The following is a 23,897-nucleotide window of genomic DNA, read 5'->3' as shown; positions in this document are numbered from 1 at the left end:
ACTGTCCTCCCCTGCAGGCTTGGTCGCCCCCAACTGCCCTCCCCTGCTGGCCCGGTCACCCCCAACTGCCCTCCCCTGCTGGCCCGGTCACCCCTAACTGCCCTCCCCTGCTGGCCTGCCGCGCCCCCCCAACTGCCCTTCCCTGCAGGCCTGGGTCCCTCCCACAACTGTCCTCCCCTGTAGGCTTGGTCCCCCCCAACTGTCCTCCTCTGCAGGCCTGGTCCCCCCCAACTGCCCTCCCCTGCTGGCCTGGCCTCCCCTAACTGCCCTCCTCTGCTGGCCCAGTCACCCCTAACTGCCCTCCCTGCTGGCCTGATCACCCACAACTGTCCTCCCCTGCAGGCCTGGTCCCCCCCAACTGCCCTCCCCTGCAGGCCTGGTCCCTCCCAACTGCCCTCCCCCGCAGGCCTGGTCCCCCCCATCTGCCCTCCCCTGCAGGCCTGGTCTCCCACAACTGCCCCCCCCTGCTGTCCTGGTCCCCCATAACTCCCCTTCCCTGCAGGCCTGGTCCCCCCCCAAATATCCTCCCCTGCAGGCCTGGTCCCCCACAACTGCCCCCCCTACTGTCCTGGTCCCCACCCAACTGCCCTCCCCTGCAGGCCTGGTGCCCCCCAACTGCCCTCCCCTGCTGACCTGGTCTCCCCCAACTGCCCTCCTCTGCTGGCCCAGTCACCCCTAACTGCCCTCCCTGCTGGCCTAATCACCCACAACTGTCCTCCCCTGCAGGCCTGGTCCCCCCCAACTGCCCTCCCCTGCAGGCTTGGTCCCCCCCAACTGCCCTCCCCCGCAGGCCTGGTCCCCCCCATCTGCCCTCCCCTGCAGGCCTGGTCTCCCACAACTGCCCCCCCTGCTGTCCTGGTCCCCCACAACTCCCCTTCCCTGCAGGCCTGGTCCCCCCCAAATATCCTCCCCTGCAGGCCTGGTCCCCCACAACTGCCCCCCCTACTGTCCTGGTCCCCCCCAACTGCCCTCCCCTGCTGACCTGGTCTCCCCCAGCTGCCCTCCTCTGTCGGCCCGGTCACCCCTAACTGCCCTCCCTGCTTGCTTGATCACCCACAACTGCCCTCCCCTGCAGGCCTGGTCCCCCCCAGCTGCCCTCCCTTGCTGGCTTGGTCTCCCCCCAACTGCCCTCCTCTGCTGGCCTAGTCACCCCTAACTGCCCTACTCTGCCAGCCTGGTCACCCCCAACTACCCTCCTCTGCTGGCCTGGTCACCCCCAACTGTCCTCCTCTGCTGGGCTGGTCACCCCCAACTGCCCTCCCCTGCAGGCCATCTTGTGGTGGCCATCTTGTGTCCACATGGGTGCAGCCATCTTTGACCACATGGGGGTGGCCATCTTGTGTCTTGGAGTGATGGTCAATTTGCATATCACTATTTTATTAGATGGGATAGGATTAACAGGACTTCTAAAAATGTAAAACAATGTCATCTGTCCTGATTAAAATTTGTTTTTGAAATATAAATGTTTTACAAAAATGCAAAACAATGCCAATTTTGTATCCAGATTCAGTTTTTTATGTTTTGGAAAATAGTTATTTTTCATAAAATGTAATTTATGTTAGCATGCAATGCATTTGTTATTGTTGTTTTTAAATAAATATTTTGAACATTTTTTAGTTTGAATTTCTAATATGTAAATATCAATATAAAAGTTCTTTCGGATCCTCAATAATTTTTAACAGTGATAGAGGGGCTCTGTGACTTGCTGTTCTAAAATATGAGCCTGTGATAGCAAAGGCCTTATGTGTTTCAGTTTCATTTTCCCAGGGCCTGGCAGAAGTAACTAGCCTTCAAAGTCACTCGGCAAGTAAATAGCTAGATGAATGTATTACAGAGTGAACAAAAGAATTTGAAAATAGCAGAATTCTGGTGATTCTGGGCGAGGCTTTCAAATATTTCTGTAGTAACTAGTTTTTGTAGACATCATGTTTGATAGAAAATTATTCTAATTCATCAGACAGCATAATTTTTATTTTGGCCAGATTTAAATTGTTCCTTGGTATGTGAAAGTTTTTGATATGATTTTGGTAGAAAGGTTTTAGTGATTCTGATAAATGTTCCTTTTTAGGGAGGATGGAAGATTTTATTCATCATGCTTATTAACTCAGATTTTAGGTTTATTGACTCCTGGTATAATTAATTTGGATATTTTAGGTTATTATTTGTATTTATCTTATAATATCGAGAACACTTTCTGTCTTAGAAGTGAAATCTTTTGTTGCTTGTATGTAGTCTTTTTGAAAAAAGCCCGACACTTTAAAAAATAATGTGTTCCTTAGAAATTACAAAATAGTCTGCTTTGCTCTTTCAAATTGTCTGCACTGAATAATAATAATAATAGAAAAAATTGGTTCCTCTTGGGTAATTTCAGCAGACAGGACATCTGTTTACTATCTTGCAAGTTGGGATTCCTTGCTAAGACCCGCCCAGACTGAGAATGTGTAAACCTCAAAGCTGGAGACAGTTCTAGAGACAGCTGACCTGTTCATAGAACAATACTCTTTGGGGCAAATCAGGGAGGGTAATAAGCATTTAGAGCCTGACGATGACAGTTTGGGAGGTGTAGAAGAATTTGGTAATTTAAGGTTCTGCTGCTCAGTTTCCATTCCTTTAAGCATAATTTATAGAAAGATCTTTACCCACAGTTTTATAGGATAAAGGAACCTGGTCAACATTCACTCATAAGCAGTCTTAATTAAATATGGGTCATGCCATGAAGCCTAAGTCTTTGCTATGGGACACTTGCATGCTTCTCAGATGGGTTGCAGCAGCACTTTTCCTCTCATTTCTATACTGTGGAGCTTCTTCCAAGGGCTTGAGTACCGCTCATGAGGGGGTAATATTTATGCTTTTATAAATAAAATGTTCACTTTTATGCCTGTATTTCTCAGTGTACTCACTTTTCAGCAACACAGGGAGTCTTAAAACAGGAAAGGAAAGTTGTGTTTCAACCGGTTATGTGCATTGTAATCACCTGAGGAGTTAAAACAGAAAAGGAAGGCTGGTCCATACTCTCATTAAAAGTTAGAATGAAGCCCAGCCGGCATGGCTCATTGGTTGAGCATCAGGAGGTTATGGTTCCTGGAGGAAGGAACCAGGAGGTCATGGTTCGATTCCTGGTCAGGGCACATGCCCAAGGTTGCGGGCTCCATCCCCTGTATGGGGTGTGCAGGAGGCAGCCAATCAATGATTCTCTCTCATCATTGATGTTTCCATCTCTCCCTCTCCCTTCCTCTCTGAAATTAATAAAAATATATTTAAAGAAAAAGTTAGAATGAAGTAGAATTTTAGAATCACCTGCAGAATTGAAAACCAAATAGGAGGGGAACCCCCAACCCCCCCCCAAAAAAAAAAAATAAAAAAATAAAAAAGAAAGAAAAAGAAAAAACAATATAGGAGTCCCAGCTCAGATCATTTAACTCTGAGTTTCAGAGGTTGGGTTCAGCATCAGTTTCTTTTTGTTTGTTTTGTTTTTTAAATACTGATGACTGTAAGACCCCTCTTCATTTAAGACTCCTCGGGTCATTTTGATAAGCTGAGAACAAGTGCTGTTATAAAGCTCCTGAGTATGTGGGGTCATTTGTGACACTTTATAAACAAAATATAATAAAGGAGCATGTTTTTGTTTTGGACAACTATTAAGCTTTCCATATATCTATTTTTAAGTAAGAACAAGCAGCATGGCATCAATAAACAAGATTAATTAAAAGTGTTAGCACTGTTTTATGGATAGAGGCATGTGATTAGTTGGAGGGAGAAAAAAGACATGGAGCAGGACAGAAAGGGGACTTTTGTGACAGAACATTCCCATCTTGTGGCTTGTGAGAATAGTGCTGGTGATGATTAAAAGCTGCATTGCATTCTTGCAACTAATGGAGGTTTCCTGCTGATGCTACTTGACTTCTAGTGATTAGGGCAGGACAAATTTGACCTTCATCACCATTCCCTGTAGTCTGTCTTACTCCCTCACCCTGTAACTCGACACTGAACTACTCCATGCACAAAGTGCTGCTTCTGTCACCTAGTTACAGGGATTTCTTCCACACCTGTTGCCACTGCATTCTATCTGTTTCAGCCTTCTTATTATAAACCCTTATGGGACACTTAAAGTTACTCATTTATTGTGAACTGCTGTAACTAAAAGTACTTTGGAGTCAGAAGTGAGATCACTTTTCTGATTTAACCTGTTAGATATCTGTTTCCTTATCTGTCAAATAAATGGGAAAATAATATTACTGACTTCATAGAGTGTTTATAAGAATTATTTGAGTCATTGCATGCAAGATAGAGGACTGCTTGACATAACATAAATGATCGATAAATGTTTACCATTCATTCCTTCAGCAAATGTATTTTGAGTATCTTTTAAGTGCCAGTACCTGTGGTAGGCACAGGTGAGTAAAGCATCTCTTAATGAGCAGAACATTGATTCAGTCACTTATAAGTACCCATAATCTATGGAACATTTTTATGTATACAGTAAATTTCTGGTTATTTATGTAGAATATGAAAAGCCCTGCCTGTATGTCAATTAGTTATTTTTGATCAGGGATTTCTTTTGAACATCTCTCAAGTTTGTAATATAATTCCACCACATTATTTTGGAACAAAAGAATTGAGATTTTTAGTGTATGTAGGAAATAGGAAGGCCATAAAATGTCAGATTGAAGAATGTCAGCTTAGTTTTGATAAAAATGGTATCCCCCCCCCCCCAATGCTTTATTTCATCAGATTATATTAAAATGGCAAGATCATATATACTCTAGTTGGAAATTATTTTCGTGCTCATCATGCCTTTCCTGAAGGCTTTTTTATTTTGGACAGCCACAAATGCTAGAGAGAATTCATCCTTAAAGTGGAAAACTTCTTTCCTGAAACGATCACCTGTGGTCCTAAGCTTGCCTTCTAAGACAGCAGTCCCCAACCTTTCGGACCTCAGGGACCACCGGTTGGCGACCGCTGTTCTAAGACACATCCTCTGGTGCCTCAGTATTTGGAAAGTGCTCATTGTGATTGCCCCTACTCTGGAGAGAAATTTTAATTCATTGACTTGTCCTCACAGGGTTTTAAGCTTTCTGTCTTATAATTACCCCTTTCTGTGTGTACTTATTCATACTCACTGATTTTGCAAGGTAGTTAAACCACTGTGCTTTTCTCATTTCTCATTTGGGTACTGACTTTTTGGTGATAGTAGAGAACTGAATATTAACAGGTCAGCTATGCTGCAAAATGAGATAATTCCTCTTGGAGCACTGTACTTCTGTTGATGCTGATAAAGTTGCATTGACTGTGGACAGGCATATCAAGTTGCTGTGCTGTTTGGTTACATTGCTCCTCCTTCAATCCTTTTAAAATTCATTTTTGTTAAAATTGAGGCAGTGTTTAAGTAGAAGACTTTTTGTTTGTTTTTAAATTTATACTCACCCAAGGATATTTTTTCATTGATTATTTATTTATTTATTTTAGAGAGAGTGAAGGGGACGGAGGAGGGAGGAGAGTACTATTCAAAGCGCTTTACATATATTAACCACCTCACATTGTAGGATTTATTATTAACTAGAGGCCTAGTGCACAAAATTCGTGCACTTGGGGGGCAGTGACCCTCAGCCCGGCCTGCACCCTAAGCCGTCAGTCTGACATCCTTAGTGTTGCCACAGAGGCAGGAGAGGCTCCCGCCGCCGCTGCTGCGCTTGCCAGCCGTGAGCCCAGCTTTTGGCTGAGCGGCGCTCCCCCTGTGGGAGCACACTGACCACCAGGGGGCAGCTCCTGCATTAAGTGGGATTGGGCCGAAACTGGCTCTCCGACATTCCCCAATGGGTCCTGGATTGCGAGAGGGCACAGGTCAGGCCGAGGGATCCCACTGGTGCACGATCGGGGCCGGAGAGGAATGAGGGAGGTTGGTCAGCCGGAGAGGGACTGCTGGAGGGCTCTAGGGCATGTCCGGCCTGTCTCAGTTCCAAACGGCCGGACCCTAGCAGCAAGCTAACCTACTAGTCAGATCGTCTGCCCCCTAGTGGTCAGTGCATGTCATAGTGATTGGTCGACTGAATGACTGCTCCCTGGTGGTCAGTGCACATCATAGCAGGCAGTTGAGCAGCCTTAGCATATCATTAACATACTAGAAGCCCGGTGCACGAAATTCGTGCACGGCGGGGGGTTGTCCCTCAGCCCAGCCTGTACCCTCTCCAATCTGGGACATCCCTCTCACAATCCAGGACTGCTGGCTCCCATCTGCTTGCCTGCCTGCCTTCCTGATTGCCCCTAACCGCTTCTGCCTGCCAGCCTGATCACCCCCTAACCACTCCGCTGCCAGCCTGGTTGATGCTTAACTGCTCCCCTGCCAGCCTGTTTGCCCCCAACTTCCCTCCTCTGCCAGCCTGGTCACCCCTAACTGCCCTCTCCTGCAGGGTTGATCACCTCCAACTGCCCTCCCTTGCAAGCCTGGTCCCTCTCAACTGCCCTCCCTTGCAGGCCTGGTCCCTCCCAACTGCCCTCTCCTGCTGGCCATCTTGTGGTGGCCATCTTGTGTCCACATGGGGGCAGGATCTTTGACCACATGGGGGCAGCTATATTGTGTGTTGCAGTGATGATCAATCTGTATATTACTGTTTTATTAGATAGGATAGAGGCCTGGTGCATGGGTGGGGGCCAGCTGGTTTGCCCTGGAGGGTGTCACAGATAAGGGTGGGGGTTCCCTTGGGGTGTGGGGCGGCCTGAGCGAGGGGCCTGTGGTGGTTTGCAGGCCAGCCACGCCCCCTGGCAACCCAAGGGGAGGCCCTGGTATCTGGAACTTATTTTCCTTCTACAATTGAAACTTTGTAGCCTGGGGCGGCAGCCATTTCTGGGGCGGCAGCAATTTCTGTGGCAGTTAATTCACCTTCTACAATTGAAACTTTGTTGCCTTAAGCGGGTGGGCCCGGCCAGGGTATGCGGAAAGCTTTGCTTCCCCTGTTGCCACCAGCAACCCTGGCCTGCTCTCTCAAGCTCCATTCTGCCGCCATTTGTTTGAATTTGTTTACCTTCTATAATTGAAACTTTGTAGCTTGAGTGGAGGCTTAGGCCTGCAACGGCTATGGAAAGCTTGGCTTCCTCTGTTACCTGGGAAACCTTGCTCTCTGTGGCTGTAGCCATCTTGGATTGGGGTTAATTTGCATACTCACCCTGATTGGTTGGCGGGCGTGGCTTGGCTGGTGGGCGTGGCTTATGTAGCGGAGTGATGGTTAATTTGCATATTACCATTTTATTAGAGAGGATTACGCTTTGATTGGTTGAATGGATGACCAGACGACTGGACACTTAGTATGTTATGCTTTTATTATATAGAACTAGAGGCTCAGTGCACGAAATTCATGCACGGGGGGGGGGGGGTGGTCCTCTCAGTTCAGCCTGCACCCTCTCCAATCCGGGACACCTCGGGGGATGTCTGACTGCTGGTTTAGGCCCGATCCCTGGGCCTAAACCGGCAGTCGGACATCCTCCTCACAATCCGGGACTGCTGGCTCCTAACTGCTCAACCCTAAATGCCTCTGCCTGCTAGCCTGATTGCCACCAACTGCTCCCCCTCCCCCCCCCCCCCGGTGTGGTCGCCCCCAAGTGCCCCCCCTCCCTGCTGGCCCGGTTGCCCCCAACTGCCTCCCCCTGCCGGCCTGGTTGCCCCCAACTGCCCCCCTTGCCAGCCTGATCACCCCCAACTGCCCCCACCCCCCGCCGGCCTTGTTGCCCCAACTGCACCCCCTGCTGACCTGGTCGCCCCTCACTGCCCCCCCTACCGGCCTGGTTGCCCCTAACTGCCCTCCCTTTGCAGGCCTGGTTGCCCCCAACTGCCCCCCCCCCCCCCACAGGCCTGGTCGCCCCTCACTGCCCCCCCCATGCCGGCCTGGTCGCCCCCAACTGCCTCTCCTGTTGGCCTGGTCAACCCCAACTTCTCCCTCCTCACCAGCCTGATCACCCCTTACGGTCCCCCCAACTGTCCCCCTCTGCCTGCCTGGTTGCCCCATGCAGCCTGCTTGTTCAGTCATTTGGTCATCCTTCACTAACCCTCCTGCCGGCCTTTTCACCCCATGCAGACTGCTGATTGGTCGTTACTGTGAGGGCGTCCTGACCAATTTGCAAATTGCCCTTTTATTAGTATAGATTGCCCCTTTATTAGTATAGATGGTTACTGTTACTGTGAACTTTTACTTGTTCAATGGTACAGTGGTTACCTCCTTATCTTTATAGAAATATTACAGGAAATATAAGAGTTGTTTATTTTATCCTTAGAGGTTATTTGGTGTATCTTTCTGTTTGAGGAAAATGAGGTAGTGCTGGAGTCTTGGATTTTGCTTTGTGTTCTCTGTTGCCAGTCGGATCCTTCTTTGTTACATGTTCCTGTTGTTGCTTCCTCTGACTAGTGAGATGCTCTTTTCAGGAACCATCTTGAGATGTTGAGAACTTGTAAGAGGAACAGTTCTGCTTTCAGGCATTCAGATAATTGAAGTCTTTACTTCTGTCTTATTGATGGTTCTGTCAGGAAGTTAACAGGATCATTTCCTCTGTAATAACCTCAGGTCAAGGTGATATTGTTTGATTAGACTGAAAGAACTGGATGCCAGACCCTCAGGAGCCTTGACCTGAAAGGCTTGAGTGCTGCATGAGGATGTTTTTGACATGTCTTCTAACTCGAGGAGTTTCAGATGTACATTTAGACTATGTGCACTTTATTGTTTGTGTAAGGGTAAAGGAAATGATTTGTAAGAAATTTGGTTAGTCCATTATATAATTTCGTGGTTTTTGAAACCCACTAGTATGATTTATTCTTTCTTTGAAATAAAGGAAATGTAAACTATAAGAATGGTGTATAAGCTTGTTTCTATATTTTCTTTTAGGTGGTATTAAAGATAATCAAACATTATCAAGAAGAAGGACAAGGCACTGAGGTGGTTCAAGGAGTGCTTTTGGGCCTGGTTGTAGAAGATCGGCTTGAAATCACCAACTGCTTTCCTTTCCCCCAGCACACAGAAGATGATGCTGACTTCGATGAAGGTAAGCATACTCATCCCAAATGTGTCTTTGCAGTGCACACAAAAGGTTAATACAATTCACACTATAACATTTGATTATTAATACAATTAATAATCTATCAGGGTGGCCTAGTTCACTTGACTTCTGAGTTTTTTTTAAAAAAAATTATACAAATTCTCTGAAATGAGGATGCATATAAAAAACTTCATTAGTTTGGCCTTTACTTACTTGGAATTTGTGATTCTTATTTTAGTAGTTTGGATAGGAGCTTTACATTGTGAAGCACAGGAATCATCATTATGTGTCCAACATCCATTTTTTTCTATGGTATTTTGACAAAGTTTATGAAGAAATGAGTTGAGCTCTCTTTTTCAGAAAGATTATTTTCAGTTTTATGCTATAGGTGTAATTGCTTTGTTGGCAAAGGCTAATAGTTAAAAACTTACCAAAGGCCAAGGGCGATAATCTAAAGATTTTTTTAAAATCTAGTGGAAAATAATCTCCCTGACAGTGATGTTGAATATCTTTTCATATGTTTCTTGGCTATTTGTATGACTTCTTTGGAGAAATGTTTATTCAAGTTCTTTGCTCATTTTATAGGAGTTTTTGTTTTTGAGTTGAATGAGTTCTTTTTCTATTGCAAAATATTAATGCCTTATTATATATATATAGTTTGCAAATATTTTCTCCCATTTCATAGATTTTTTCATTCTGTTGATTGTTTCCTTTGCTGCATATAAGCTTCTTAATTTTATGTAATTCAACTTGTCTATTTTTGCATTTGCTATACTATCTAAGAAATCATTGCAAGACCAATGTTATGATGCTTCTTTCCTCTATTTTTTTCTAGGACTCTTATGCTAGTACTAGAGGGCTCGGTGTACGAGATTCATGCACTGGGGGTGGGGAGGACCCTCATCCTGGCCTGCGCACTCTTGCAGTCCGGGACCCCTCGGGGGATGTCCGCCTGCCAGCTTAGGTGGTATTAAAGATAATCCCTCTTGCAATCTGGGGATCTTGCAGTCCAGGACCCCTTGCTCCTTACCTCTTGCCTGCAGCAGAGGCGGGAGAGGCTCCCGCCACCGCTGTTTCACTTGCTAGCCGTAAGCCCGGCTTCTGGCTGAGTGGTGCTCCCATGGAGTGCTCTGACTACTCTGCGTTGAGCGTCTGTCCCCTGGTGGTCAGTGCATGTCATAGCTACTGGTTGTTCTGCCGTTCGGTTGATTTGCATATTACTCTTTTATTATATAGGACTAGAAGCCCCTTGCACGAAATTCGTGCACGGGGGCGGGCGGGGGGGGGGGGGAGTGTTCCCTCAGCCCAGCCTACACCCTCTCCAATCCGGGACCCCTTGGGGGACATCCCTCTCACAATCCGGGACCACTGGCTCCTAATTGCTCACCTGCCTGCCTGCCTGATTGCCCCTAACTACACCCCCTGCTGTCTTGGTCACCCCTAACTGCCCACCCTCCCCGCTCCCCCTGCTGGCCTGGTCGCCCCTAACTGTCCCCCCGCCGGCCTGGTTACCCCTTACTGCCACCCCTGCCGGCCTGGTCGCCCCCAACTGCCCTCCTGCTGGCCTGGTTGCCCTAACTGCCCCCCCAGCCTGGTCGCCCCTTACTGCCCCCCCGCTGGCTTGGTCGCCCCCAACTGCCAATCTCCCCCCTCCCCCCCCCCCCCCCCCCCCGCCACCGGCCTGGTCACCCCTCACTGCCCCCCTTTGCCAGCCTAGTTGCCCCTCACTGCCCCCCTTGTGGGCCTGGTTGCCCCATGCAGCCTGCTGCTTGGTCGTTGGGTCACCTCTCACCCCCCTGCCGGTCTGGTCGCCTCACGCAGCCTGTTCGGTCATCCGTTTGGTTGCGATGGTCACTTAGGCTTTTATATATAGAGATTATACTGTTTTGGTTGCTGTTGCTTTGTAATATGTTTTGAAATCAACAAGTGTGGGACCTCCATATACCCCCCCTAAATTTTCCTATTGTATGGTTATATCCTGGAATAGAATACTTTTACATATTATTTTAACTTATGCTAAAAACCCATTGTTTTGCTTATTGCTTTTCCATTATTTTGTGCCAGCTCAAACTAATATTTTCAGGGAATGATTTTTTTTTTAAATAATTTTTTAAAGTTTGCTCTGGAAAAAGTAGAGCTTTTTTTATTATTATTTTTATTGATTTCAGAGAGGAAGGAAGATGGAGAGAGAGATAGAAATATCAATGATGAGAGAGAATCATTGATTGGCTGCCTCCTGCACACCCCACACTGGGGATCAAGCCTGAAACCCAGGCATGTGCCCTGACTGGGAATCGAACTGTGACCTCCTGGTTCATAGCTCAATGCTCAACCACTGAACCATGCCAGCTGGGCCAGGGAATGATTTTTTGTTGTTGAGCAAGCACTGGACTAGCACTTGATGTTTATTTTTATTTATTTAAAAATATATTCTTTATTCTTTATTTTTTTTTAGAGAGAGAGAGAGAGAGAGAGGAAGGGAGAGGGGAGAAAGAGAGAAACATTGATGTGAGAGAGAAATATTGATTGACAACCTGGGCATGTGCCCTGCCCGAGAATCAAACCTGAGACCTTTCTGTGCACGACACTCAACCAACTGAGCGACACTGGCTAGGGCAGGGCAATATTTATTTTCTCATTGATTTCTACCTTCCTGTGTAGGAAGCGTGTGCCTAGGCTTAATTTTATAGGTGAGGAAACTGAGGCCCAGAGAAGGGGCAACCTTCTCAAGGCTCTGCAAGCGCCAGCTGGCCCACCAGTTCCAGGGAAGGATCTTTTCTTCTGTCTTCTCCCTTATGGAAGTAAAATACTCACCAACTATTTCATAATTTTAGTGATTATGTATTTTGAGTTGCTTACCTTTTTCTTCTTTTTTAAATTAAAAATTTTTTTTTGTACCTCAGGGAAAGTATAAATTTTAAACCTGTGGTCCAACAGTGAGATGTTTTAAATTAGGGGTTGGCAAATTAGAATTCTTGGACCTGCTTTTACATGTAACGTTTTATTGGAACACTGTCATGTCCATTCATTTCTCTCTTTTCTGTGGCTGCGTTCCTGTTACAGTGGGGTAGTTGAGTACTTGTGACAGAGACCATATGGGCACCAAGCCTGAATTTTTAAATGTCTGACCCTTTAAGAAATTTTGATCAGCCATTTTGTATATACAGTTTTTTCTTCTTTTCCCTCTATTAGATTGAAGAATAAGGTGCTAGTTCTCTCTTTTCATCACAAATTGATGACCTTTTGTTGGTTGGTTATTTCTTCTACATGTTTCCCTTAACATTGACTGAGATCAGAATGTATTGTGGGCACTGTAATTAAAATGTTGCTATTACTGGATGTTTGTTTCACTGGTACGTCTGGAAAGTATAAGAATAGGTAGTATTTGCTTTAATTTAAATTCTTTTTTTCTTTAAGAAAACCCCTACATATTGAATTGCCGCTGTTTAGGGGAACTGTCTATATATAGATAATAGGGAAGAAAGGCAATGAATTCATGGTTGCAGACTTGTGATTAGATATTGTGGAAAGGAAATGGTGTGAGGCCTATAAACTTGGGTGGGAATTAAAGCTCTCTACTTATTAGGATCTTTATGACACTGAATAATTTCACTTCTCATCACATTTTTTTTTGACTTCGTAATATCTTCCATTTATTGAGTACATACTGTTTTTACTGAGTACTGGAAACATAGCTGAAGAATAATTTCCTTATAAGATTAACATTTTGAAGAGTGCTGCCTTAGATTATGTTCAATAGATTGATCAAAATCAAGGAAACTTGGGGCATGAAGCTTTTCTCTTTTTGTTTCTACCATGAATTCACATTTTTGTTGTTGAACATGTGATAACTCTCCTTTGAGTGGTTTAAATCTTGGATACACTTTTATATAACAATTCACTTTTCCAGTTGCAAGTAAGATAACTTGCTCACATTAGAGAATATAGGCTTAAAAAAATGAGGAGAAAAACTCATATTAAAATTCCCATTAGGGGGCACTATTATCAAGCTTAGGAGAAGTAGAGACTTAATTTGTTTTCTCAGACATGCAACCCGAGGCTTGCTAACAGGGAAAAATATTTTCATCTGATAAGATTCAGATACTGTTTTATACAACTGAATTCCTTAAATATGTTATAAAGTGCACTGAATTAAACACAGATCCAATAACTCACTGTCTTGTTTTTCAGCAGACTAAATCAATTTAATATTGCAGGTGATATAAGAAGCCTACTTTATTCTGCATCAGAGCCAAATCCATAATTTTCATATTTGGAGCAGACAAATTTTTTATTTTGCTTTCTTTAAGTCAAGCCCAAAGGATGATCCTTGACTGTAAAATAAGTTTCCTTCCAAAATGAAGCATGGAGACTGTATTTTACTACTAAAAAATGCAGTTAGGGGAATGAATTGATGTCTTATTCAGATAATATTAATGTGTGCAGATTTGTAATTACTAAAATAATTCCACACAATGAAGTAATATATAAACACAGCTTGTAGCTTTTTTGTTCAATTTTAAGTACTTGAAAATTGTTTTCTTTTTTATTACTTAAGTTTGGTGTTAGAGTAAGAAATACTGCTGACTGCTGTACATAATTATTTTATCATTAAGCTTCCAAAAGAAAAGCAATGGTGAAGAGTCTTAAAACAGATTTTTTAAAATGTGAGTTGGCAAAAATGTAATTAAAATAAAATGTATTCAGCGTAATTTTTCACAGCATAGGTGTTGTTTTTGTATCACTGGGTTCAGCGAGAGTAGGTTTGTGTAGTTATATTATTTGCAATACTTTCTATATAAGTAAGTTATATTCTAAGTTGGAAAAAAATCTCTGCTTAATTACTTGCTTCCTGAAGACTCACCTTTCTTTCTTAGTTTGCCTGCAGTCCACACCAGTGCAAAACTGCTTGAAACCTAGCTGATGCTTACTATTTTGGCTTTGTATTGCTTTTGAGTTCAGGGAAGTGTTGAATCAGGATAGAGAAAGCTTTTCATATTTTTTAGACAGATGGGTACATTTTGTAAAAAGACATGATGTTTACTTATTTTGTATTATCTTTTATCTGTATCAATGATCAGTGAGCATTGTGATCTGTTTGACAGATTCATTTTTAAAAAAAAATCCTGTTTCTGGTCCTGTCAGGTTGCTCAGTTGGTTAGAGTGTTGTCCCCATACATAAGGTTACAGTGTGATCCCTGGTCAGGGTACATACAAGAATCAACCAATGAATGCATAAATAAGTGGAACAACAAATCTCTCTCTCTCTCTCTCTCTCTCTCTCTCTCTCTCTCTCTCTCTCTCTCTCTCTCTCTCTCTGTCTCTCTCCCCCTTTCTCCCTCCCTCCCTTTTACTCTCTCAAATTAATAAATAGAAAATTTTAAAAATCTGGTTTCTTTTATTGCATTTTTTATAAAAAGCTTTTCTTGGTAGAAATATTGGATAAATTGGACAGTTTTGGAATGTTTTGAAACTTATTGGATAAGTAGGAGCATGTTTACTTTGTGACCTCAAATCATTAAGTTGGAGGTATGATAAAATGGTTCAAATATCTCAGAAAAAAAATCTTAAGTAATTCATTTCAGCTTTTACCCAGCAAATTACATATGAGTGGGTGGTGAAAAAGACACAAAGGTAAGAAATTCTGGTTACTGCTTTGAGAGATTTTAACTGGGAGAGACAAGTGTGTAAATAAAGAATTGGGAATCAGAATTGATACAAGTCTAGAGTGAGGAAAGAAACAAAAAATGATGGGAATATCCAGCTATGAGCTACTAATTCTTCTTCTTGGGAGTGCCTTCACAGAGGAGTGAGTGTGTGTGTGTGTGTGTGTGTGGGGGGGGGGGGTGAAGTGTGATTTTGTAGGTAGATGTCAATTGTCTTTTTAAGTATTTTTTAAGGAAGTTATGTCTTGTGAGATATGTATAATTATTCACATTTCTAGTCCTCATAAATAACACAAGCATCTCTAGAAATAAAGAATAAACTCTGTAATATAGATTCAACTTGTCATTCTTACTGTTGAGATAATTGTTTTTTGACAGTATTTTTCAAATTTTGTTGCCGATTTTATATCCAGTAGAAAAGTTGTTTTTGAGGTCTGGGCTCTTGATCTATGAAGGGACTCATGACAAGAACTTAGTGACATGTTTATACAAACTTGGGACCCATGCTGCACTCAGCTGTATTTAAATATTTAGTATATATATTTAATAAAATTTAAATATTTAATAAAATTCATGTATTTCATTTAAAATGAAACATTGGGTAGGCCAGTAACTAGAGAGAATCTGTACACTGAATTAGGCTATAATTCTGGGAACTGATCTCTTTGTTGTTATTCATGATAGTATCTTGAAAATGTTAAATCATTCACATTTAATGATTTATCATTGACTATTCAGGGCAATTAACTTTAGACTATTGCTCACTTAAAGTATTTTGATTGATATAAAACTAACCTTAAACTTACTTTGTATGATCAGTATTTGGTTTACTAAGGTGATTAAGAATACAAGAAGTAAAATCCAAATATGAAGCATCAACTCCAGTATTTTTATGCCTTTTTTGTTCTTTCATTTTGGGTGTCTTAATATAAGAGTAGGAACAAAGTCTAGCTTCATTTTGAAAGCTGGAAAAATATTTTTGCGTTTACTTCATGTTTTAAAACTAAGGGTTTTCTTTTGTTTTAAATGAGTTGATAAACTCTTGTGCATGGAAGGATATACTACTGGAAATGTGGTCAAGGTAAAGAATTTTCTGCTTAAAGAAATTAAAGCGCTTTACACTATACCTTCCCTTGGTCCCTAAAGTGTAAGTGCTATGGTTTGGAACGAAGCCAAGTAAAACCTGTTCAAATTTTGTGCAGACTTAAAGTAATACTTTAAGATTTGAAAATTACAGGTGGCTATAGTACTTAAATAGTATTTAAAATTCCAAAGTTTCCCAAGTCTAAAAATGTAATACTTAAATTACTATTCCCAGTGGTTTAAATTTTAATTAAATAAAAATTGTCCTAGTTTTGAACAACAACAACATTAGGTATAGATAATTGAATTTACTTCTAAACTTTAAGATAATAACCATTAAAAATGAAGTGTTTGGCACTAATTAAAATGTCAGAAAGCCACAGTTACAGTGTGTGACCAAAGATCTTTGCTATTTCTGTTTCTTTTTTTTCTTCAAAAATTGTTCTAACCAACACAATTTAAGCTTGCTTTCTACCTTACCCAGAAGTGCTACCAAGCTTCACCCCCCAATTAAATACATCAACTGATGTGCAACTTTTGTAGATTGATAGGTGAATTATAATGAGATAAGATATTTTGGTGTCAATACTGAATTTTCCAAAGTGCCCTTTATATTAAGAGTGGTTCCTTAGTCATGCTAATGAAGTATTCTCTTTGTTTTATACTAGTATTTCTCACTAGGTGAAAATTTCATATCTCTTGAAACTTTCACCTGTTTAAAATTATTCTTCATGGTTTACCTATTATTAGTTTCAGAGAGGTGTTTTCATACCTTTATCTCTATTTCACCATGAGAACTTTTTGCTGTTTTTTTAATCATTAATTTTCCCAAGTACATTTTAGATGCTTTCTAATATATTTGAAAACAAAGGCAATATTTATTTTGACTTTAGTAACAATAGAATGGCATAGGTTTATAATGCACCCCTGCATCTCCACCCTATCCTCACCCTATCCTCACTTAGCTGTTCTAAGCAGTATATTTGGATAGAAGCATAGGAAGATTTGTTAGCACATTATGTTAGTGAAGTCAGATTATTAGTATAAAGTGGAGATTATGCAGCTATTCAGGTGAAACATTTTTGTTTAGTTGGAGAATGATTTGATTTACAAATGTATATGTGCAAATCTATACATCTCAAAGTTTGCAATTCAAAGGTATTCCATTGCTTTGTAAAGTAATTTTGTTTCTAAAAATTATTCATGTTTTCATTTTCATATTAGGAATATTTTGTTTTTATTTTTTAGCTCACTTGGCAGTGACTCCCAAAAGTTTAAAGTTTCTTTGTCTGTAATTGAATTTGTAAGTAAATGTACTCAGTTTTTAAAGTATATTACCAAAATTCTTAAGGTAATATGAATTATTTCTACTTAATTTTATTTTAAATTTATTATTATTTTTTTAATCTTCACTCGAGGACATGCCTGAAGAGAGGAAGGGGAGAGAGAGAGAGAGAGAGAGAACACGAGAGGACACATGCCTAAAGATAGGGAAGGGGAGAGGAGGAAAAGAAGGGGAGGGAAGGGGAGAGGAGAGGAGGAGGAGAAACAGTGATCAGTTGCCTTCTGTACGGTCCCCATCTCCCTGACTTTGGGGACCTAACCTACAGCCCAGATTTGTGCCCCTACCCAAATGGAACTGGCAACCTTTCGGTGCACAGGATGATGCTCAACCAACTGAGCCACTCTGCAGGCTTTGCTTAATTTTACAATTTCTTCTTTTCTTCCTCTTACCACTCCCACCATTACTACACAGATAAAACAAAACATTAAGGAGATTCAGTGCTAGAAGAGAGTGAAAGGTTGTGTGAAATGAGGTAATGTAATACCTTGATGGATATTAGCCTTTTCTCTGGTGATAAAATGGGGAATGGGATGGTATAGATATAACATGAACTATAAAAATCTGGGTTACTTCCCTGCTCTTTAGGAGATATTTGATATGACTAACAGAGAGATTGATGTTTTGTCACAATCCAGATTTGTATTTCCAAATTGTCTCCTCACAATATGGGCAATCTGGTAAAAAATTATAGTAGTCAGTTCTGCATATTTGGACATGATGACTGTACACATATACCATTATAGCTCTCAGTTGAGAAAATTCCTAAAATCATTCATATATATATATAGATCTTGCAAACTTTCTGAAAGGTATAATAGGAAGGAAATTTAGACTGAGTTCAGGTAAAAGTTCTCTTCAAGTTGGCTGACCACTGATTGTAACAATGGGTCTCTCCAGCCTCAGTTTTCACTTTTGGGGAGTAAACCACAATAGGAACTTCTGTGATTCTATATATATATATATATATATATATATATATATATATATATATATATATATATATATGTGTGTGTGTGTGTGTGTGTGTGTGTGTGTGTGTGTGTGTGTGTGTGTGTGTGTTTAAATTGATTTCAGGGAGGAAGGAGAGGGAGAGAGAAACAACAGTGATGTGAGAGAATCATTGATGGGCTGCTTCTTGCACATCCCCTACTGGGGATTGAGCCAACATCCTGGTCATGTGTCCTGACCAGGAATTGAACTGTGATCTCCCAGTTCAAAGGTTGACACTCTACCGCTGAGCCATGCTGGCTGGGCTGTGATTCTTTTTTATTTCATTTTATCTTCACCTGAGAATATGTTTATTGATTTGAGAGAGAGAGAGAGAGAGAGAGAGAGAGAGAGAGAGAGAGAGAAAGAGAAAGAGAAAGAGAGAGGTGAGAAACATCGATTGGCTGCCTCTGATATGTGCCCCAACTGTGATGGAACCCATAGCCTTTTGGTGTACGGGATGATGCTCCAACCAACTTAGCCACGTGGCCAGGATGGAAGTTGTGTAATTCTTTTAGCAGGTGGGAAACTGAGGCCCAGAGAGACCAAAGGCTAAAATTAGTGGCAAATCCTAAACTAGGAACCCTACAATTTAGAAGGGTTGTCAAAATCACTGAGTGAATGATACAGATGTATTGTATCAAAATCACTGAGTGAATGATACAGATGCCATGCACTTGTGACTTGTAGGCATGATATATTAACTTAAAAGGCTACTTATCATTTACTATCAGCACAGTTGGAATTAAATGATTAATTTTAACACTGGACTTAAGAAAGTTTCCTAAGTTTGAATGTATATACACCAGGTATTAAATAAAAATAAAGGGCAATTGTAGTTTTCAGTTCAACCGAAATTAGTGGTAGTTGAATATAAATAGTCAGCTCAGGTACTTTAAACCCAATTATATACTGCAGGTTAAAAACACCTTCTGGTATTTTGTTACATGGAATAAAGAAACTAACTGAAAATGTAGATTGATCTGTGTAGGTTCAGGAGAAAAATGTATTCTTATTAAATGCCACTGAAGGCAATTATAAACAGTTTGAGTAGATGGTGAAATCTGACTTAAGAAATCAATGTCTGATTGATGACACGGGAAGACTTTGTAAAATCCATTGCTTTGCAGATGACTTAGACAATACTGATAAAGCTGGTCATGTGAATTTCCTCCTTTACACAGTATGGTTAGTGGTATGTTGTACAATGCTTCCAATCTGTTGTGACTGCCATCTGCACAAGCAGAGTGAACGAGAAGGGAGCATGGAAAGGAAATGGGTCAGTTAGTTGTAAGGAATCTGTAAACACTGGGTGCCACTCATGGAACACTGAGAAGTTAATGATTTTCCTTTGTAACCAGTACAACTAGCTGTCTGTGACTTGGAGGTGTGCAAGATCTACGCAATACACTTTTTCAGATATCTTGGTACCTATGGTTGAGACCAACTGGGGAATCCAGGGACAGTAACAATGATCATGCTTCCATTATCTTATTTTTCCCTATTTTTTTTTGTTATAAACTTTTTATTGCTTCAGTGTTTGCCACCATTATTGAGGTAGATTTGATAATCACAGTATTTTTACTTTGCTTAAATGGAATCTTTTTGGAAACAAATTATGTTATAAAACAAGTTTTCTGAGAAACATTTAAATACTTTTTAAAAATGCTTTGAAATCTTAAATTTGTAACCAACAGGGATCCATATGATGGAGAATTTGTGTATGAGTAAGAGGACATGACTGGCAGAATCTAACCTGTATACCTTTGTCACTGGATAAATCTCATTTCAATCTGAGGTTTATAACTTGTAAAATAGTTCTTTTTGTGTGCATATGGTTACCTTCTTGAGGTAAACATGTGAACCCTTATAAAACTGTGTTAACCATGAATCATCTGGTACCTCCTTAGAAATTAACATAACCTTATATAGATGACTAATAATACAAAGCCATTGTGGTTTCTGTGGTTTTACCAAGCATGGCTCCAGTTCTAAAACATTTAAAATGAAACCTGCACTCTTTAAAACTTTTTTTAGACAAAGAGTTGTCTTATCAGCAACCTTCAGTAACTTAAGCAGATCCATAACTGGGGGGAATTAATAGCAGAGAGTTTTTGTTGACACTAGGAAGTAGATTAAGTAGTGCAATTGTGGTAATGAGTACCATATATGATAAGCCTGAGCCACCTGGGTTTTATTAGGCTGCTTGATACTTTGATCACAATATTATTTCAAGGCTTGTCTATTTAAATTGCTAAGTTTTCTTGTCATCTTTGTGATTTAGATCATAGTTTCTCTCACTGCAAAGAGATTAAAAAAAAAGAAAAGAAAAGGAAGGCTCTTGCCAAGTCAAAAATTCTGCATAGGTGCAAGTTAACAGCTAAGCAAAGTCTTAGAATGAGAAAATCTGTTAAACATAAAATGAAAAACTGAAAGTATAGCAGTTGAATATCACGTTCTTCTGACCTTGCTTCTTTTTAGTTTTTGCTTGGATCATAATCACACTTTTGTTTATCATGTGGTAATGGAGTACTATAAGGATGTTGGGTATAATTATTGTTTGGTATTAATATATACATTTAAAATATATATTTCATGTTTTGAGAATATAGTATTGCTATTGGTTTCCCTTTAGTTGATATTAAGTGATTGAGATGAACATCTTTGAGAATTTATGGAAAGATTTTTAACTACTTCACCCATAATGAATGAATTATACTAATCACAGAATTTAATTTGTTTGATAAATCATCCTGCTTTGTCTTTGAACTTGAAATTTTATACTTTAGTTAGTCCAAAATAGATGAATGAAATTTTTAGTCATCAAAATCAACAGACTTTCCACTAATTTTCTTTTTTATAGAAGTAGTGTTTTACAGGTATTTAATGGTATCTTTGTTATGTATTTAAGCAAATGTTTTGGCTTGGGAAAATAAATTTTCATTTTGACTAGTAAAGGAAGGACAGGGAATATTTAATAATTTAAGATATTAAATTACTGCTAGCATAATGATAATAATCATTATTAAGTGCCATTTTGAATAATACATGTAAAATGCTTTGTAGATTTATTCGCATACTCATTAATTTTCAGTTTTGATTTTTGAGTACTCTTAAACAACTTGTAATTTGGCTTGAAGTTTCCATGTCCCAGTGTAACTTTTAAATCTGGTTAAGGGCTAACTTAAGATGGTCTTCTTTTAATAATGATTTGCCCTTGGCAGTGGAACAACAGCCTTTTTGTTTTCTCTGATAAGACAAAGAAGAAAAGTATTAAAAATAGGAAAAGATTTGAACCTTGGAAAGATTGCGTACAAGAATTTGTAACATTCTTATTTTTTTAAAATAAGGTAGTAGCACTTTTAAGTTTTAGAGGTATGTGAACACTCATTGATTTAGGCAAGATGAACTCATGTAAAAGGCAGAGGGTTAGATTTAGGAACAAGCATGTGGTACAAGCTTAGAGAAATGAGAAGATGTGTTGATAAGAGCAAAGACTTAGTTTAGGGGAATGGTCTGAAATAATAATAGGGTCAGATTACGGAAGGCTTTGATGCTTGGAAAAGAAGCTTAAAACTTGAAGCAGTTGTGAGTTATCCTAGGTTCCCCAGCAGAGGTGTGATAGTATAAAATCAATATTTTGTGACTAGAGGCCGGAAAAACAGGCAGATAATGAGGATTTGAATGAAATATGAATAGTAGCAATAAGAATTGAAAAGGTGAATACTAGAGAGAGAGAGATGGAAGAAATGGCAAAAGATTGAGTTCAAGGGTACATACACGTTTTGAGGGTTTGGCTTCATGTATCAAATAATTTTAATATCTAACATATTCTAGGATAATTAAATTTCTGTTTGTCATTCCTTTCCCTCTTGAATCGCTATAAAAAGCACTTGTTCTGTGATAACGGTATGTGTGGCAGAGCAGATGGGTATAGAAAATGTAAGCCATTGGTAACCACCAGGGGGATTCCTGCACTTATACCAGCTTTACTGAAATATTAAATATTTAAGATTTTAAATCAGGGAGCTGCTTGGGCCATTTTGAAAGTACATACATGGTTTGGAATAGTCAATGTGATATAGATGTGAACTAATATTTTTAGGGCTGTCTTAAGAAAGAGAATTAAAACTAAGATCTGCTAAAAATAGAAATGAGTGAAGTAAATGTACTTCACTTCACTCTTCCAGCAGAATAGTCCATTCATGGGTGGGTTTCCTTAGGCTGTTGTGCCCTGTCTTAAGGATAGTTTTTGCAACTTGTTGGATTCATTCACTCATTCATTCATTTAGCAGAACTTTGCCAGATATTGGATAACATGATGAATATGTGGAGGAGAGAGACAATAATATACAGTTAAACAAATAAAATATTTGCAATTTGTGCTAAGTACTATGGAAGAAATAAACAGATGCTTTAATGGGTGGTGCCCCACCTTAAACAGGTCCCTCAGAGAGTCTCTAGTAGATATATTAGCTGAAGGATAAAGTGAATTTATTTGAAGTGAAGGATAAGAAAGAGCTTCTGTGTGAAGAGCTAGGAGTAGAAGCAAACCAAGTGCACAGGCCACTCCTGAAATGGGAATGAGCCTGACATTGTTCATCAACTCTCAGAAAGCTAGTATGTGTGAATAAATCCTGCTAAATGAGACATTAAAGGGCTGTGTCTTTCAGAGCCTTATACGAGTTAGGGTCTTACTCATTAAGGCAGCAAGAGACTACGATACTGAAGGGTTTTAAGTTATATGTAGTAAACCAGCTGAATTAATGACTATCATGCTCTTCATAATTCTGTAACTTAATCAGGACTTTCTCCTTGGTGTTGCATTAGAAATATTTATGGAAACTGAGCTTGGTATTTAGGGTCATTGGTAATAGTATTTTTCCAAGAAAGTTTGTCCATGCTACTAGATAACCTTCATAAATAAATTTTTCTGGTGTCTATTTTTTATTATTTTTAAAATTTGGGTATATGTTTATATATTATGTGCCTTAATATGTAACTTTCCACACAGATTAGAAGGACATTTGCTTTACTTACATACTATACCATCTTCAATATACTTTTGGGTATCTAAAATCATGCAGGTGGATTAGGATCTATTTCTGACAGAATACAAATCAGATGTTGGAGAACATTCATAGTAGCTCATCAGCATTTCAGTATCAGAAATATTTGGCATAGCAGTTAACTTTTCATGGGGTGATGCAGTGTTATTGGCATAGTTCTTTTCCACTGCAAAGTGCCTTTTGAATAGAGGAACTCTCTGGAATTTTACATTTAGGGTAAATACAACTTTGACCACTGTCATAGAGTATGCTACCAGTGTGAGAGCTACATATTGGCACACAACCTATGATACTTATTTAAGAGACGAAGAAATAAATGTTCGAAATAATTTACTTTAAAATAGCCTTAAATAGCTTCTCTGGTCTCTCTTGGATGTTTGAAACATTCCAGCTTTTAAATTATCAAAGTTAAGAAACTAGGAAAATATATATTGAAGTTTTAGGGACATTCCTTTGACTTCCCTTTTATGCAGTTCTTAAACTTTGAGTATTGGCTCCAAGGATCTCTTCATGTTTGTGGACTATCCTCACTCTTCTGTGTACGGCATAAAACAGCAACTGTACATCAAGAGTTTAATATCAGTAAAATAGATATTTTTACTAGTTATTATTAGTAAGAGCAGTAACAGGCTTTCTTTTTCCTCTATCTTTTTAACTGGGAAAGATCTTTACAAAGTAAAAGCCTTGAAAGTTAACCACTGGGAGGCAATGCTCTCAATGTTGTCATTT

General features: G+C 40.2%; 1 protein-coding gene across 1 annotated transcript in view; it reads left to right on the top strand.

Moving 5' to 3' along the window:
• EIF3H (eukaryotic translation initiation factor 3 subunit H) overlaps nucleotides 1-23,897 on the top strand; it is a 96,559-nt gene that overhangs the window by 18,316 nt on the left and 54,346 nt on the right. Inside the window, exon 2 of the mRNA XM_079796036.1 lies at nucleotides 8,868-9,024. Coding sequence (XP_079652162.1) covers nucleotides 8,868-9,024 — 157 coding nt within the window. The remainder of the gene's footprint in view (nucleotides 1-8,867; nucleotides 9,025-23,897) is intronic.

This window comes from Cnephaeus nilssonii (assembly GCF_951640355.1).
Source record: "Cnephaeus nilssonii genome assembly, chromosome: 18".
Lineage (NCBI taxonomy): Eukaryota > Metazoa > Chordata > Mammalia > Chiroptera > Vespertilionidae > Cnephaeus > Cnephaeus nilssonii.
Note: the sequence above shows the minus strand (reverse complement) of the source record. Positions and strands in the feature narration are given on the sequence as shown.